Source organism: Chrysemys picta, chromosome 9 (assembly GCF_011386835.1).
Source record: "Chrysemys picta bellii isolate R12L10 chromosome 9, ASM1138683v2, whole genome shotgun sequence".
Taxonomy (NCBI): domain Eukaryota; kingdom Metazoa; phylum Chordata; order Testudines; family Emydidae; genus Chrysemys; species Chrysemys picta.
Window position 1 is genome coordinate 82,922,190 of NC_088799.1, and position 17,638 is coordinate 82,939,827.

At 44.5% G+C, this 17,638-nt stretch overlaps 1 protein-coding gene across 3 annotated transcripts in view; it reads left to right on the plus strand.

The window, feature by feature from the left end:
- ARHGEF9 (Cdc42 guanine nucleotide exchange factor 9) overlaps positions 1-17,638 on the plus strand; it is a 324,587-nt gene that overhangs the window by 61,298 nt on the left and 245,651 nt on the right. For all 3 annotated transcript variants that reach the window (XM_065557243.1, XM_005295667.5, XM_065557244.1), the window contains 2 exons: positions 2,426-2,573; positions 6,110-6,219. In XM_065557243.1, coding sequence (XP_065413315.1) covers positions 2,426-2,573; positions 6,110-6,219 — 258 coding nt within the window. The remainder of the gene's footprint in view (positions 1-2,425; positions 2,574-6,109; positions 6,220-17,638) is intronic.

Genomic DNA, 17,638 nt, shown 5'->3' on the forward strand with positions numbered 1-17,638 from the left:
TAGTCACTGCTTGAGAGAGGGAAAGTTATAGTGTTCTTCCTATTAGCCTTAAAAGGCCATTTCCTCTTTGTCTGGATTCACTATTACTTTGGTGGAGGCACAGCCAAAGAATACTCAGCCACTTTATGGTTGCTTTAGTTAACAGCAAAGCCTTTTTGTTTGTTTTCAGTAGCACTTCACAGGCACCGGGTATAATGTATGGGTCATGTTAGCAGTTAGCAATCAACTTTCAAGGAAACCACCTCTGTAATTTTGACTCCTTTCTGTGTGACCCCTTCAATCGAAATAGATGTTCTGATACTATTTTTAAGCGTAGTGAAAGAGTACAGAGGCATGTGCAGTCAAGAACTAGAGATGGATCCTAACTAACCCCTCACATTCAAATTCCCAGCCACTCCTGTTTTTGACTGGATTAAATCTGGGTCTGGATCTAAATTATCTCTAGCAAGAACATAGGAATTGTGATCCCAGAACTAGAAATGATGGTGACAGGCACCATATAAATACATTTGGGAGACAGAAAACAACAGTGACAAGTGTTGTGAATAACACACTCCAGTGACAGATGCTTCAGAAGATGTAATGTGAACATAATGCAGCTAATGATATAATACTGTCCATTTTTGTGTATATATGTGTGTGTGTGTGTGTGTGAGAGAGAGAGAGAGAGAGAGAGAGAGGAAAAAATATTCTATCCTGATTCCATCTGGTGATCAACTTATGCCCTGAAGCATGAGGATTGGAAGCCCTTGCAATTTCATGCTTACTAATGTAACTTCACAATTGGTCCCTATCCTTATAATAAGCCAAACCAAAACTTATCTCAGAAGACTCAACAGAATTTAGAAGAGTTTGTATTCACATCTGAATTTTGCAGCTCTAACAGGAACAAGATGAACTGGAACCCAGACCTGAGTAATGGTAAATATCACTGGTATCTTGTCTCAGACAAGGGGCTAATGACAGATGCTTCAGATAGACACAAACTCTTTGATGGGGTTGGCAGGGAAGGGGTTAACACTCTCCTTCAGAAGGTGGTCTGTAATGAGAGAGGGGATTTGCTTAGGTAGCAGGGTTGGACCAGCTGTAAACAATTAATTAATTCCTCCAATCACACTAGAGGGGAGATGTGGACTGCAGGGAGGGGCAGAAGCATGTCTGGAAGGGAGCAAGGTGAGTTTTTCTTGCCTTCAATGATTCATGCTTTGACTTGGCTGAAGCAAGCCCTATGCTACACTTTAATTTTAGCTGAGGCAAGAGCTATTGGATTTGGTTCTTAAAGAGGCAGGATAGTCTAGATAATTTTCAATGTTCTTTTTTACAAGCATACGCACCTCAAAAGTAATAAAATTCCACCTAGGTGTGCAGAATCCTTTCCTGCCCACATGGTCTTCTGTGCCTCCTTAGTGAACGTACCTGCTCCACAAGAATACCTACTATACATAACAAGGTTGCAACCTGCTGTCCGGTTCAAAGACCAAGTGTAGGATTCTGTTTATTGCACTGGAAAACACCTAATATGCAAATGACTAGAAAAGCAGCTGTATTTGTAAGGTTTGGGGGACCTGAGAGATAATTGACTTTTATACAGGTATTGTTATAGTAACAAAATCCACAGTACTCAGAATAACTCAGCTAGGGTATTGCTGGAACTGCTTTGGCTCTCTCAGCCTTAAGTGTCGTTCTGTGCTATTAGTAAAGTTAACTGAGTGTGTGCTTTTTTTTAAAAAAGTGATATCTGTAATTAAAACAAATTATAGAGTAAGAGGCAAGATAGCCAGTACTGGGAGCTGATGTTTTCCTCTTTAACCATAGCACGCGCAGAGACCGTGCAAACTCCTCACACTGCTCCCTGACTGTGTGCCTCCTCCGGCTTTGGAGGAATCATGTCCCAGTACATTGTTGTTCACTTTCCATGCCATTCAATTATTGACCTCTCTGAGTTAATGTGGATTGTGGTAGTGGTGATTACTGTGACACATCAATATGGGAACTAGACTGAGATAACAAACTACTTATTTCAGGTAGGCCAACAAAGTACAACCAGGAAGGAACAACATTCGACCACTAGTGACCTTGGGTCTAACTTTCAAAAGTGCCCAAGAGACTTAAGAGCCTATGTCCCATTGACTTATGCTCCTAAATGACTTGTATGCTTTTTTGAAAATTTTATCCCTGGATCTGAGTTCAAGCTAGTGACCTACTAGAAATGAAAGCTGATACTATACAGAGATGATCAGGAAGTCTAAATCTTTCTATTGAAAACAATTAAGTGGTCACAGATTTGTTTGGCCCATTTAGGGTGTATTACAGTGAGCTTAATGTCTTGGAGAAAGGCATGAGTCATGCCATTGCACTAATTGAGTCTGACCTTTGTCAAACTATAGGCAATAATATTCCTACTCCACAATTTTTTTCTTTCCAGCCCCTGTCTCACCCTCTTCATCCATCACCACAAACACCTCCTTTCAAAATCCTGTTGGACAGATGTCGCTCCTTACCCCTTTCGCAAAGCACTCCGATGGGGCTGGACCAACTGGGCTGGAGGAGGCGGATGTTGCTGAGCACTGGTGGTGAGTCACCTTTCATTTGACTACTTAGGGCTGGTCTACACTGGTGGGGGGGATCGATCCAAGATACTCAACTTCAGCTACGCAAATAGCGTAGCTGAAGTCGAAGTATCTTGGATTGAATTACCTGGGGTCCACACGGCGCAGGATCGACGACCGCGGCTCCCCCGTCGACTGCACTACCGCTGCTCGCTCTGGTGGAGTTCTGGAGTCTACGGTGAGCACGTTCGGGGATCGATAATCACGTCTTAACGAGATGCAATATATCGATCCCGGATAAATCGATTGCTACCTGCCGAAACGGCGGGTAGTGAAGACGTACCCTCAGACTTGCCTTTCAACCAAAGCAGCAAGGGAAGCATTGGGCTAGGGACTAGGAGAGATGGTCTGGAATTACATCTGTATTCGTTATAAATCTGGAACTTGGGGGAACAGGTTGCCATAGCCACAAGCTGTAGAGAGTTTAACCCTGATGAATTAGGATCTTCATGTGTATTGCAAATAATGGGTCTTTACCCTCTTTAATTCCTGTCCCCAGATTTTCATTACCCAACAGGGAGATGGATGGTGCTCTGAAGTGTAAAAACCTTTTAGCAACCTGTGATTTGGGTTTTCACCTCATTTGCTGTACATGGTGATTTCTTCCCAGTTCTGTGTCCTGGACAGTTTTGTGTAATTTAGTAGTCTCTTTGTAAATATTGCCATTTGAGAAGATGAATGATTAGCTAAATTTTCTCAGAGATCCAGATGGGAGGTTTGTTTCGGAATGTGACATCAGAAGGAAAAGCTTTTTTCCAATCTGGATCTTCTTTCTGATCAAGAGGGAAGAGAATATCAGAAACCTGAGTACAATCTAGTATGCTGTGAAATAGTTGGCCAAGGAAATTGGTACAAGTTCTATCTCCAAACTACTCTGGAGAAAACATAAGAATGGCCATAGTGGGTCAGATCAATGGTTCATCTAGCCCAGTATCCTGTTTTCCAACAGTGGCCAAGGCCGCTGCTTCAGAGGGAACGAACAGAACAGGCCATCATCGAGTATCCATCCCCTGTCATCTACTTCCATGAGAGAATGTACTGCAGGGAGATGAGCTGATGATCTAATAGGTGTCTTCAATGTCCAATCTCCCTGATTAGGAAGAATGACATATAGAGTATGGAGGTTCTTTCCTAAGGGGTCAATATTACTAATACCTGAACATTAGGATTTCTTGTTCTTGGTATGTCCAGGTCAAGAATCCCAGCCATGTAGATACATCCAAATATGCCACTCATTGAAACCAAGTGTTAATGGATGGTGGCAGCACAGCAGGTATGAGAAGCACCAGTGGTGAAAGGGTGAAGCAGCTGCTTACTAAAATGAATGTTATTCTGTACTGATACGTTTCTAGTGTGTGGGTGGAAGTGGATAAGCCTTATTAAGAATGCAAGTGTTACAGAATCTGCATGTTGCCTCTTTAGTCTTGTATCATCCTTTAGTTATAATTAGTCCTCACACTGCAGCTTGGTTTGTTTTTTGTTTGTTTGAGAGACTAGAAAGAGAAACATGCACTGCTAAAAATAATAGCAGGCTGACTATGTCAGTACTGCATTTAGGAAATAGGTTTCAGTGCAATCTCTCTCTCTCTCTCTCTCTCTCCCAGTAATGCTGGAAGAAAATCAGGTTCCCTGTCCAAGCAGCCCTGAATGCAATTCCATAACTAGAGATGGGTCTGAGACAGAACCCCAGATCTAATCATCTCCAAGTCTGGATCCTGATCTGGAGCAAAACTTCAGTTGGGTGTGGGATTGGATCCATGGGTATGAATTTCATGGTTAGCTTATCACTGGGAATCAGAACAAAATGCCATGTTTTAATGCCCCTGAACGATTATGAAGTACTCTGAGATCCTCACATGAATGGCACAGTAGAAGCACAGCAAGGTAGTATGATAAGAGATGTATAGGATCAGTAGTCAGTAGGTCTTCATTTAATGTGCTATAGAGTAAACCACACCTCCAGGCTTGCCATTGGAAGGATCCTGTCTGCATGGGGAGCAGTTCATAGCTAAAACTTGTATTATAAGGTCTAGCTGATTCTGTCTGCCAGATGCTGTTAGCTTCCAAACTGTATCGCTACCCACTGCACATAGAGCCATTGTAAGGTAGAGGTGAAATTGATCTGCAGAGTTCAGATCCAGGCTTGTATCTCCACTTTCCCAAAGCTCAGGAGTACTTGGATACAGGGTTTCAGCTCATCCTGTCACTGGCCAGTTTCACAGTCTGGAGCTGATATTTTAGATCTGGGATTTTGGTTTGGGCCCATCCCTGAGTCATACAGCCATCCTAGGTTAGCATTGAGTGCAACTGCTGTCTGGACTTAGGGGTGGATTGGAAAGAGGGAAATCAGTGTTATACAACTCTCAGGCAAATTTTCCGGAATTCAGCTCTTTCCTTCCTGAAAGGGCTGACAGACCCCAGGGGAAGCGAATGAACACTCAGGCACGCACGCTGTCTGTGCTCTGCTCAAGCCACGTGTGGCCTGCTGACTCAGGAGCCTGCATTAGCAGCAGCTGCAGACCTACGTGTGGTGCCTTTCTACAGCTCATCTCTCCCCATGGATATCACTCCAGGCAAGCATTGTGTGAAGGGTGGACTGGCGGAAGTGATTCAAACCAAATCATGGGCAATCTGAGAGGGAAATAGACCTCTCTAAACTAGAGCAAAGGCTTCTGCCCAGAACTGTGCCATACCCATCGGGTGTGGGTTGGGAGGAAGAGCTGGGTTCATGGTTGATTAGAACAATATAGCTGAATTTAATAAAAGGTAAGTTATGCTTAAATCATCTCCTCCTAGTTCATTTGTATCTCCTTAATAGCCAGCTGCACCTTCAGGTATAGAATCCTCAGGGGGTGCTCAGTTGTCTATAGGGCCAAGTTCAGACTTGGTGTAAGTGGGTGCAAATCCATTGAAGTGCAATTGTTTCCATGGGTGGACTGGCCTAGGATGCTTGGGATGATGAAAACATCCTGGCTTCTCTGGTACTCGGCCTTTTAATGGCCTGTTCTTGATTTGCGTAGATTAAAGGAGCAGTTACCACTTCAAGGTGTCTCATGTTGCAGACCACCAAGGCTGGGAACCCCAGATTTCCAAAGATGTATAAGTGTTTTAGAACTTACGGTCCTTGAGATACCAGACCTTTAATAACAATGTATTCAGATTATATTCTTCCTGTGCTTGTGGAATAGCATCCTGGCCTGTGATCCAGCGTGTCTGCCCCTACCTGCCTAGGCCAGAACTGAATTTGGGCCTGAGCTCTTAAGTGATGTCTGAATTTCCACAGCATCCAAATTAGGATACTTTTCTTCCATCTCAAGAGTATGAATTAGGCACTGAAATAAATTTTCTACTTTTTTATTTTTTTTAGAAAAAAGTAAAGCTTGAAGGAGTATTTTCACACTGTCTTGTTTCTTTCATTCAAAACAGCCCTCACCCCACAGACTGAGCCAGAACATGGTGTTTATCCTTTAATTCCTTTTTGTGTGGATTTTGTCCTGCAGCTGAGAATGACCTGGGTTCAAAGACTCTGGAGGTACGCAGAGATGGCAGGAATGGTGGAAGTAGATGGAAGCCCCTGAAGCCTGGAGCTGAACAGCTGCTAGTCAATAAAGTAAGGCATTGTTTGAAATACGTTTTTACCTGCTCTAGTGCTGGCATTTGTCTGGTGCGTACTTAGCCTTATAATCTGACAATATGCTTTAGTAAAAGCTTCCAGAATCCAGAACACAGTTTCTGTAGCAGCAGATTTTTTTTTTGTAATTAGTGTGGATTATTTTATGGCAATATAAAGATTGTAGCATTAACCTTTTTTGCCCAGTTTAGTTCCCATCAGATATAAATCAGAGGCATTACAACCTAACACGGGGCCTGGGCCCTCCCTTCCTTTTGGCTGAATATTCCTCGCAGATGGGGGGAAACTGTGTAATTTCAAATTGTCTGTAGTTTTATTACCGTATGTCCTTTGGATTCATTATTGTCGCTATCTCTGTGACATATTTATGTGTCTATTCTTTCCAAAGTGTTTTGCAAATACAGATGACATCCAGATGCTTTTCCTTTTGACAGTGTAATCTCCAAACTCACTAGCGAAACCCACTGGGGTTGTGAGGACTAGTCTGGATCTTTGTCTTGGAGCTAGAAAGTTGTAGGCACCTATCAAAGAAAATTAGCAAAGAACTGTGCCAGCATTCCCCGATCTGCATATCACCGCATCTCCAGGCTCAGAATTCTCTTGGGAGCTGCCTCATGCTATGTCTTTGCTTTCTGGGAGTCAGGTTCACTACATGATACTCTTTGTGACACTTGTCTTTCCTGAGCCTGGCTCTGGGAGGAAGCCCTTCATTGGGAGCTGAAGGTGGCCAGCACATCTCATGAGAGGGTCTTGGTTTGCCTTAATCATGAGCCAGCTACATTGCTAATCCTCTATGTACTGTACATTGAATGATTTCCCAGCTGGTGTGGGGAGGGGAAGCTGCTTTTTGCTGATCAGATGGGAGACTCAGAAATAGCTTTAGACAATATGTAAGCAAATCAATTTAGGACCAGAATCAATCTGGTTCTTGCTTATGTTTGCCATGGTGGGGAGTAGGAAAGCTGGAGCTTTCCTCCACGAGCTTTCTGCTGTGTTCAGGCAGGATGCACTTCCATTGCTGTATTGCTGATTGTACTGTGTGTACTCTGATGTCTCACTGATTTCAGCATGATGCTCATGTGGATGACCGCAGCAAAGAAGAGCTTTTGGAAAACAAGCAAAAAAAGAGTTAATTTACCACTCTAAGGGCTTTCTTTTGCAGTGGGGTGAGCAAAGGATGGGCCAGCACCCATGAACACTAGATTTCCCAGTGGGACCAAGGAGGGAATTACAGTACTGACCATTTACAAGGGACCCTGTTTTCACGATATTTCCAGCCCAGATTTTGAGAGAGAGTGTGAGGGAGATGTTGACCTGTAGTGGCAGGGCCCCAAAAGAGGATAAAGCAACCTTGTACTAGTGTTTGCCTATAGAGTCATGAAAGCTTTGGGTACTAGTCTGAGTGCCCCAGTTACGTCTGCTGTCACAACACATGAATTCTTTACACCCAGAAGTTCAGGTGTTTGGGTAAATAGCTGAATACTTGAGTACTGATCCAAACTGAGCCCACTCTTGCGTGTTGCCTGTTGCTATTTTCCCCATAGCTGCTGCCACTGCTGTCTCCCTGCTGTGTCTGTACAATTTTATTATGCCTTTACGTAATTGCCCTTCTTTATCTGATCAGCTGCCTTTATGAAACATGATCTTTAAAGAGGACCCTGCTGCTTTATGTCTGGTGTTCGTGATAGAAATGGTTCACTGGTGATAACTTATGTTGACTACTCTGATTTCCTTGTTTTGGATGGGTTCTGCAGCTTTCACTGAACACACGCAGGGAAGGGTTATTGGCATTTAGGAGTCACTGTTAACCCACAAAAGCTTATGCCCAAATAAATTTGTTAGTCTCTAAGGTGCCACAAGGACTCCTCGTTGTTTTTGCTGATACAGACTAACACGGCTACCACTCTGAAACCTGTTAGCTTTGTGCCTTGACTGCCACCTTCAATTACTTCTCTATTTAGTAGGCTGAAATATAATCCACAGAGAAGAATCACATTCATTTAACCAAGAGTCAGATCAAGATGGTCAACCCTTAATTTCTGCTCACATCCCTTGGGATTACAATCTCTTCCCAGAGGGGTAATTCTGTAAGGAGATCCTTCCACGTTGCTAGACAGCATATCTTTGGCATTAATTGGATGCAGAGTGTACATGGAGCTGAAAGTCTCTGCCAGGTTACGAATACACACAAATCAAGAATAGAAGCATGAGCTGGTAGTAAAAGCACAGAGGTGGGCGTTAGGACACAGCTCTGTTCTATCCCTGACTCTGACATGAACTCACTATGTGACTTTGGTCAAGTCACTTCACCTACCTGTGCTTCAACTTCCCTGTCTTTATGATTAGGATAATAAGGGTTTCCTACCTCATGTGTGTGTGTTTTATGGCTTAATTTGTTAAATCTGTACAGGCTGGGAGGCTCAATTGAGGGACAAACTATTTTTGTAATTGGAGGGCCAAAAAACCTGAAAACTCTTTTCTTCCCATAGTTTGTGGCTGTTTGGCCTATTACAGAGGCAGCCACAAAGCTCAGATCTGGATTAGAACTTCATGTGGTGCCCAGAGTTGCTAGACTTGTTACAGAGGTGTGAAGATAAGCTCCCTGTCCCAAGGAATTTATAATCTAAATAATTTAGAAACCTGTTGTTTAGATTCAGTGTTTTGGTGTGAGCTCCACTCTAATTATTGCAGCAAGCAGCACTAACCCTACCTGGTGGTGAGAGTTTTGTCACACCTTCCACCTAAAGCAAGTGAAATATACACAGCTGTGAGATTCACTAACTGAAAAGCTTTTGAACAAACCTAGGGCTGATTCACGGTCTTGATGCAAAACCCTGCAGTTTCAAATGATTTTCTTGCAGCATTTCCAGGTGTGAAAGCTACAGGGCATGACCTTTATGGATATGGCTACACTGTAATTAAAAACCCGCGGCTGGTCCATGCCAGCTGACTCGGTCTCACGGGGCTCAGGCTGTGGGCCTGGTTCCTTGCAGTGCAGACTTCTGGGCTGATTCTGCGAGGTGAGAGGTGATTCCGGGCTGTCGGACTGATTCTGCGAGGTGGGAGGTGATTCCGGGCTGTCGGACTGATTCTGCGAGGTGAGAGGTGATTCCAGGCTGTCAGACTGATTCTGCGAGGTGGGAGGTGATTCTGTGAGGTCTGAGACCCTGGGCTGCAGCTCAACCCCAGAAGGCCTCAGTGTAGTGAAACAGGCTCGGAGCCCCGCAAGCCTGAGTCAGCTGGCACAGGGCAGCCGTGGGTTTTTAATTGCAGTGTAGACATACAGGTTCACTGATCTTTTTAGTTACATAGGGTAAGTAAATCCCCCAAGTATCCTTGTCATTGAGTGGCCCAGTGTCATGACAGAGGAGGAATCCCTCGCCCTCTTCAGGGGGCAGCAGGGGCTGGGAATGCGGTGGAGGGAGCATGCTCAGATACCAGAGATACAGAAAGGGAGAACCCCCCTCTTGGTTATATTAAGTGACATCCATCCCTTGGCTGACACATAAGTTAGCATTGATGGATTTTGGAGCAAACAGAACCTCTGTCAGTGAATTAATGCCACTTGGGATGTGCCACTTGGTGATGTGCACACTGGACTCAAAACTGCCAGCTACTAACAATTTGCCATCTTGATAAAATGAGCCAACACCAACAGAGCTATTGTCTGTGCTCTGGAGCCAGCCAAGTGTTGAATAAAGAAGAGCAACAATATTTATGGGGAGCTGCTGTTATAGATAGCGATATATTCTGTTGTATGATACTCAAGCCCTATCAGAGAACGCCATCAGCTGTATTATATGATATACCACATTACCATATTCAGGAGCTGGCTCTGAATGATGCATGCCTGTGGTCAGCCAAGTTTAATAAATCAAACTTTCTTAACCTATTAAGAACAGCCCTGCATTTAGCAGCCTTGGTATTTGTCACTGTTGTGATAATACACATTCCTAGTGTGACACTGTGATTCTGTTGCTACAGTTCTATCTCTAACATGCCGTAGCAGAGAAGGTTAGAGAGATTTACCAGGAAGACTTAGACCTCATTTTAAAAAATACCTCTTCCAAACATTACTATTAATTGTCCTGCAATAGCATTTATAGGCTCTCATCAAAGATCAGGGCCCCATTCTGCTAGGCACTGTGCACACTCAAAAGAAGAGAGTCTGTATCCCAAACAATCTGAGGAAACAGCCCTGTTTCTGGTAGGTAACTAGAGAGCCATGCCGAAAGTGGATTAAAATGAAAAACTCAGCACCCTGCCCCTAAACTTTCATCTCGAGTCATGCAAAAAACATTTCTGAGGTCCAGGAAAGCTTGGTTAAGAAGCTTTCCCATCCAGCTGAATGACATAAAGATGAGATTCTGGTGCTGGAAAGGTTAATGGACCTTTGAACTTCCTTTTGATGAGCAAAGAGACCTGCCTGCCAGGGTCAGAAGCAGAACTGCCAGAATATTGTGTTGTGAGAACTGCTAGCCCAAGAGACACAGATAACTCAGAGAAACATCTTTAGAGTGCTAATCAAAACACCTACTGAGATTTGCTCATCACTGCAATTAGGCAGCTTGTCACTTAGGCTGAGTTACAGGGAATAGCCAGGTGTGCAAAAGCTGATCAGGGTTTATAAATCAGATCCACTGAGTTAAAGGAGGCAAGAGTGGGATTTACAAACACAGATCACAATGGCACCATTTCAAAGCCTATCCATCTCTCATCTCCTGAGCTCAGAGCTGCAGGGTGTAAAATCAAATCCGGGCTAGCCAGAAAATCTTGGCAAGATTTGTAAATCTGAATTAAGATTTGCAGGGTTTGGATCTCTCTTGTCAATCCATTTATTTGCAGCCACAGACCAAATGGATTGTTTAAAAAGTCAGGTGGCTGGAAAGGTGGTAAATCAAAACCACAGGCCCAGTTCTGGAAGAAATTATGCCTAGTTTCCATGCTGTGAATGGCAGTTTTTCAGTTAGAGAGCAAGAGGCCAGGTCAATGTAACATCGGCATTAGTAGCACCAGTATTATCTTGGTCCTTGGAGGAACGAGGGCAGTGCCAGAAAAATTAATGAATGTCACTGCAGGCCGTCGAGGGCACAGTGCTGATAGTGAGCGGTGGCCCCGGAACCCCAAGAGGCTGCTGTGTGCAAAGTGCAGGTTTTTGAAAATAGGGCTGCACTTCTCTGCATTTTAAAAACACTGAGTGTGTCGTTTGGGCAGGGGAATGACCTCTCTTACCTCTGGGTTATAAGCCAGTTAAGTGCTAAGTGCCTTGTCCAAAGCCGACTGAAGTCAGTGAACACGCTCCCATTCACAAGGCTGCCACGTGTCACACACGCGTCTGGCAACCTGTCTGGATCCTTGTGCATCTGTAGGGATGCCCTTCTAGTTGCTACTCCCAGCAGCCAAGCAGCCTCCCCTCTCCTTGCTCCCTCTGTTGTGTCTGTGCAGGGAAAGAACAGGCAGAGGAGGCGGCGGCTGCTGGTGGGGACAGAAGATGAGTTGGCTTTCCCCCTCCTCCCCACTCCCTACCTAGCTTCAGGTGTCCTTTCCCCAGAGCGCCCAGTACCCCCCCCACCCCCCATGCACTGCCGTGGCAAGGGGAATGTTTGTAAGGCTGGAATCACTCAGAACTCCAGGCTGGGGTAGGAAAGGCTTGTTGGGCTTGATCCACACAGGTATTTAGGTGGCTAAACCCCGACTTAGGCACCTAAGTCTCAGTTTTAGGCTTCACTGCAATCCACAGAACTGCTGTCAAAGTCTGTAGGTGCCTAAATTCACTCAGTGCCAAACTGTCAGTGTAAAAGTTCCCTCGACACCGAGGATTTTTGCGTTAGGGCATGTGCATGTGCACTGCTGCCTCCTTCTAGGTGGCCAGACGCCTATCTCCTGCCTAGCCTCAGAGCAATCCCCGGACCGGCGGGAGAGGATAAGGTGGAGGAGTGCCTGTCTCACATGTGGGGCCTGATCCGGTAGGTGTGTGCAAGGCTGCCTAATGGGTCAGGTCCCATTTAAAATCTGGCCAGAGAAGTTGTTAGCGGCCATCTTATAATTCTTAGCCCTGTGGTTAGATGACTCTCCTTGGATGTGGGAGACCCAGAGTCTAGTCCTGCTCCAGCCACTCTTTAATTATTTATCCACAGTGGAACAGCTGTAACAGGAGGGACTGAGAACATCCCCAGCATTTAGACCCCGTTCAAATCCTTTCTCCCCCTCTCGCAGAGTGGGGACTGGAACAGGGGGTCTCTCACCTCTCAGGTGAGGATGGGGTGAGCAAACAAGACCCAGGAGGTGTTAAGGATCTTTCCCCGGCGCTCACAGGGAAACGGGGGCGGGGGGGGGGGAATGGAACCCGGGTCCTCCGAGTCCCAGGTCTTGTCCACAAGGCTATTCACCTGCCTGAATTGTACCCGGCAGTCAGGAAAGGGGGTGTCAAGGGGATTTAACTACACTTTTCTGGATCTTCACTAATTAGTGAGATTTGTATTCTGTGGGCACAGGTTCAGGTCAGTCCTTCCTTTGCTGGAACTGCTTCATCCTGAATCTGTAATGCCAGCTGTATTTTAGTACCCTGGTCTTGCCCAGCTCCCTACTCCTTCCTGTCGGCCTGTGATGCATCCTAATAAAAAGGATTAAAGCACAATCTTTTGTGCCGGGCAAAGCTGCGGTGTGAGTATTTAAGTTGGAAATCTTGCCATCTGCATTAGGGCCAGTTTCTTTCTTGTCCCCTGTGCTAGTAGCAGGGAGTATGCAGACCTGCTGCAAAAAGGTGTTGAATATTCACAAAGGCTTGCTTTTCTCTGACAAGCAACCAATTTCTGGAGGCAGGAAGGGGTCTGTAATGGCAGTGATGGTGTACATGTGAGCCAGATCCCTTATGTGAAGCAATCCCAGGCTCCCCAAAGTTAATTCTATACCAGGAAATTCAACCCAAGTGCTCTCTCCAGGAGAACGGAATGAAGGGAGGGTTGATCTGGGTTTTCTCCCAGTGACACCATGCAGCCATAGCCAGGAGCTCTGCTTGGTATTCCACACCAGTTCTGTTGCTCTCTATTTTTATCTCCTAGTGCAGTGCTGAGTGAGCATTTCATTTTGTGGAGATCTTTTCTGTTTACTGTTTGAAATGTGTCCCACACCGTATTTCTCTTGCCTTACTAATTTCAGGGAGAATAGATCATTAACTGCTGCATTTTGACACGGGAGCTGTAGCTAATCATGATGATAGTCGATCGCCTTCTGTCCATATGACTAGGCTGACAGAAAAGCATGGAGTCCCATGGATTTGTCTGTGCTAATTAGTTTAAATATCAGTGCACCAATGCACTCAGAGATTTATTTGTATGCGTGGAGGAAAGCCAGGAAAATGTATCCTCTCTAATCTCTCTCTTCCCTGGCTCTAAATATTCAATCATTTTGCAGCCAGGGAATGTCTGCTTTGTATATTTTTTTCTGTGGTTTACATTATCACTTGTTAAACCTATTATGAAGTACTATTTGCCACAGTTTTAAGACGTTTGTATGGTTTCCCCAGTACCCTCTTTCTCATTCAACTCCAGGAGCTTCCTAAATGTATCCGTGACTATATTTTGCTTTCCAGTTCTGCAAGACCCATTTGTGTGTGCATACATGTAGTGTGCATAGCGTCGTGTGACATCACTAGATCGCACAGGAGGTGGGGTAGTCGTCAGTAAACCTAACTTGATGGACCTTGACATAACTAACACTGAACTCCATGAATGGTTAACTCGGCTGCTGTTGAATGCCCACCATACATATGCCTGTGGAGAGAGCAGTTCTAAAGTCCCTGGTGAGCAGTGAAACTGTAAAATTGTGCAGCCTTCTAGGGATCTAAGGGCTAATGCTTCCAATCCATGGTGGCATATGAACTGAGCAGAGTGCGAGATACACTGTATGAATATATGTGGCTTGCAGTGAACTTGCTCATCCCCAAACTAGCTGTGAATGGACCACCCTTACCCTGAATTTACAAACTGATGGCCGAGAGGGGTGTAATTCCAACTACACTACCTACTGATTGCTTCTACCAGCTGGACAACAGTGTCTGAATGTTTATCCTGCTCAGGGCATTTTGTCTCTCTTAAAAGTTATTTCTAACAAAGCATTGGGTTTCTGTGTAGAGCAGTGATGGATGGCACTGGGGTGGAGCCTGGGCCTTGTCTGCTCGAGGGCTTCCACTAATGGCGTGCTGATGGAGCTGTCTCAGGCTACGTCTACACTACAAAATGATGTCGACCTAACTTACATCGGCATACAGCCACCGCAGTTACTAAATCGCTGTGTGTGTGTGTGTGTGCGCGCAAGCTTGGCTCCTTGTGTTGGCGGTGCACGTCCTCACCAGGAGCGCTTGTATCAATTGTATTGTCAATGTCGGGCAGTGTAGTTAGCCTCCTGAAGGCCAATAACAGCTGACATAAGCAACTCAGTGTCTACACTGACACTGTGTCAACCTAACTACATTGACCATGACTCCACGCTGCTTGGGGAGGTGGTGTTACTAAATCGGCATAGAGAGGCACTGATGTTGGCAGAAGCCAAATTTAAGTGAAGACACTTCTGCAGCTAGGTTGAGGTAAAACAGCTTTCGTCGACCTAACTGTGTAGTGTAGATCAGGCCTCAATGATAATGCAATGGTGGGAGAGTTCCCCAAAACCGCTAGGGGTAGACAACGATCAAGTGAGTGGCTTGAAATGGAGAGGCAGTTGGTCTTGAACTGTGGATTCCTGGTTGTTCTGGACTGTAGAGAAGAGATATTTGCATTTCAATGCTTGAATCAAGAAGTTCTTGGCCTCCAGGTGATAGCCTTCATAATACTTTAGAAAGTTGGGTGCTCCCTGAGAAACTGCAGATGGAACTGTCTGCTGCCAGACCATAAGTATGTGGCTTATGATGATCTTGTATAATCAGCCCTCATGTAGTTGAAAGCAAAATCTCCTTTCTCTCTGCTTCCCAAAATCTTACCTCTGGTATGAGAGCATTGTCCCCTGCAGCTCCCAGCTCCTGGAATGGCCTTTCTGGGCATCACCTGCTTATTAGCACACAATCTCATCCAATTTCAGCTGAGAAAGGGTCTTTTCTTTCTCATTTACACCTCTTGGTTTCTCTTTGCTTGTGCTGTAATTCATTATTTAACTCTGTCACTGGGTTGTTTCGCTCTGGGATATGGTTTGTATGAAAGAGGCTATATTATAAACCCTGCTGGCACTTTGCTTGGCAGCAATGTATGCTCTGTGTGCTTTGCGCTTTCCCAGCACACTGTTCTCGGTAAACCAAACTCTGCATTAGGTGTAGCATGAAAATCTCTGTGTAAACATTCTGACAAATGCTATTGTAGTACTAAGCAACAGCTATTTTGGTAGCTCAAGGCCACTGTAATTACACCTGGGTTTAACTAAAGAGAGAATTCAATTTGGGGGGACAGGCGAAATTACAAATATTCACAAGTCACAGCTTCAAGGTCCCTTCTCCTGTGGCTGTTAAGATTCTGAGATCTCTCAAATGCTGCAGAAACCAGTGGTAATTATGTCTGTAGAATACATCATGGGATCAGGCACTGTGATCAAAAGACATCATAGTGAGCTGTCTAGAATATGCATGTATGCACACCAGTGTCCTCTGGTGGATGGAATCTGTATTGCTTAATGGTGTGTCATAGGCCTGATAACTAAGGGAGATCCTCCTTGGGCTTTAGTGGTAGAGGCCTGTGGTGATAATTGGGTCAACAAATTTACCCTAATTGTGAGCTCAGTTATAAAAAGTATATAAAAGTTTTATAAGATGTTACAATAACCTACAATAACAGATGTTGATGGAAAGTAGGTCATGTTGCTTTCAATAATGAATGTTATAAACAGGTGAAAGAGAACCAGACAAAATTAGTCTAAACCAAAAGGCCATGTTGATAGTTCTTGAAACATACGTTGAAATCATTCTTGGTAAAAACAGAAACTATAGAACCGGAAATTAATTAACCAAAATTGCTTTGTCAGATATTAGGCCTAACTGGTGGATGCAATAATTAGGGGATGGGCTGTACCAGCCGTCAACCGTTTGTGGGTCCTTGAAGAAAGAGGCTTTGGGTGGAGACTATGGAAGAACAGACAGAAGCTACTGGCGTGAGCTTCACCAGTATGGCTGCCACCTGCACTGTTTGCTGGGAACAATAGCTCCAGCCCAGCTTAGCTAGCTTCCTTTCTTTTACCCAAAAGACAGTTATTGCCATCTTTGGTACCACCTAAGAGACTGTCAAGTCAAGGGGGGGTTTCCTTCTAAAACTCTCTCCAGCTAAAGGGAAAGGGGACAAGGGATGTTGTTAAAATGAAAGCCTGACTTTCCACTTTACATTTCAAATGCTTTAACTGTTTTTCTTTCATTTTGGCATCTTTAGTAAAAGGTTAAAAGGATTTTTAATGGTGTGATTGCCATGGTTCTAAGCAGGCTGAGGTCTTTGTATACCAAACCCTGAGCCTTGTTTAACATTGTTTAATGTTGGACACTGACAGGTTTATAAAAACAACAAGGAGTCCAGTGGCACCTTAAAGACTAACAGATTTATTTGGGCATAAGCTTTCGTGGGTAAAAAACCCACTTTTTCAGATGCATGGATCCCCCGAAAGCTTATGCCCAAATAAATCTGTTAGTCTTTAAGGTGCCACCGGACTCCTTGTTGTTTTTGTGGATACAGACTAACACGGCTACCCCCTGATGCTTGACTGGGTTATATTAACCTATTTGGGCCCCTCTATTCCATCAAAATTAATACAACAGGTCTATCTCTTTTTGGAGCAGAAGGACCTAGGTCTATCCCTGCTGTTGTACTGAAGCTCTGAGGGGACACAGTATGCAGCACAGTGATAAGACCAAGGATTTATTAAGGTGCTTCTTCTTGAGGGGAGGTTTTGTAACCATCCCCTCACACCTCCCTCAAACCCGATGAAATTCATCTGACTTGAAGGATCTGTTACAGACTAAAACCTCAGGTCAGGTTTGACAAATGTCAGGAATGTGGTCCAAATCTTAAAGGATCTCTCGCTGGAACCGTGGCACAAAGCCTGTGAAAACTTGTTGTTTCACCAGGTGAGAATTAGCAGTTTTGGTTGCGTTTAACTCTGAAGCTGAAATTGTGACTTGGGTTGAGTGCTCACCCCACACAATGTCCATGTTTTGCACAGTTCTAACTTGAACCAGGGGATAATGCCAGAGATGTATAATGTGGCTTTACAGCAGGATTGGTCTTGGCCTATCAAATATGTATTGTCAAGTATTTAAAGGATGTTAACACTGCAGAAGGAGTGCATATCAAGATCAATGTGATGAAACGGCAAAGGAAAACTTGGAATGAATATCAGAGAAACTTTCCTTTATGGTAAAATCAAACAGCCTGAA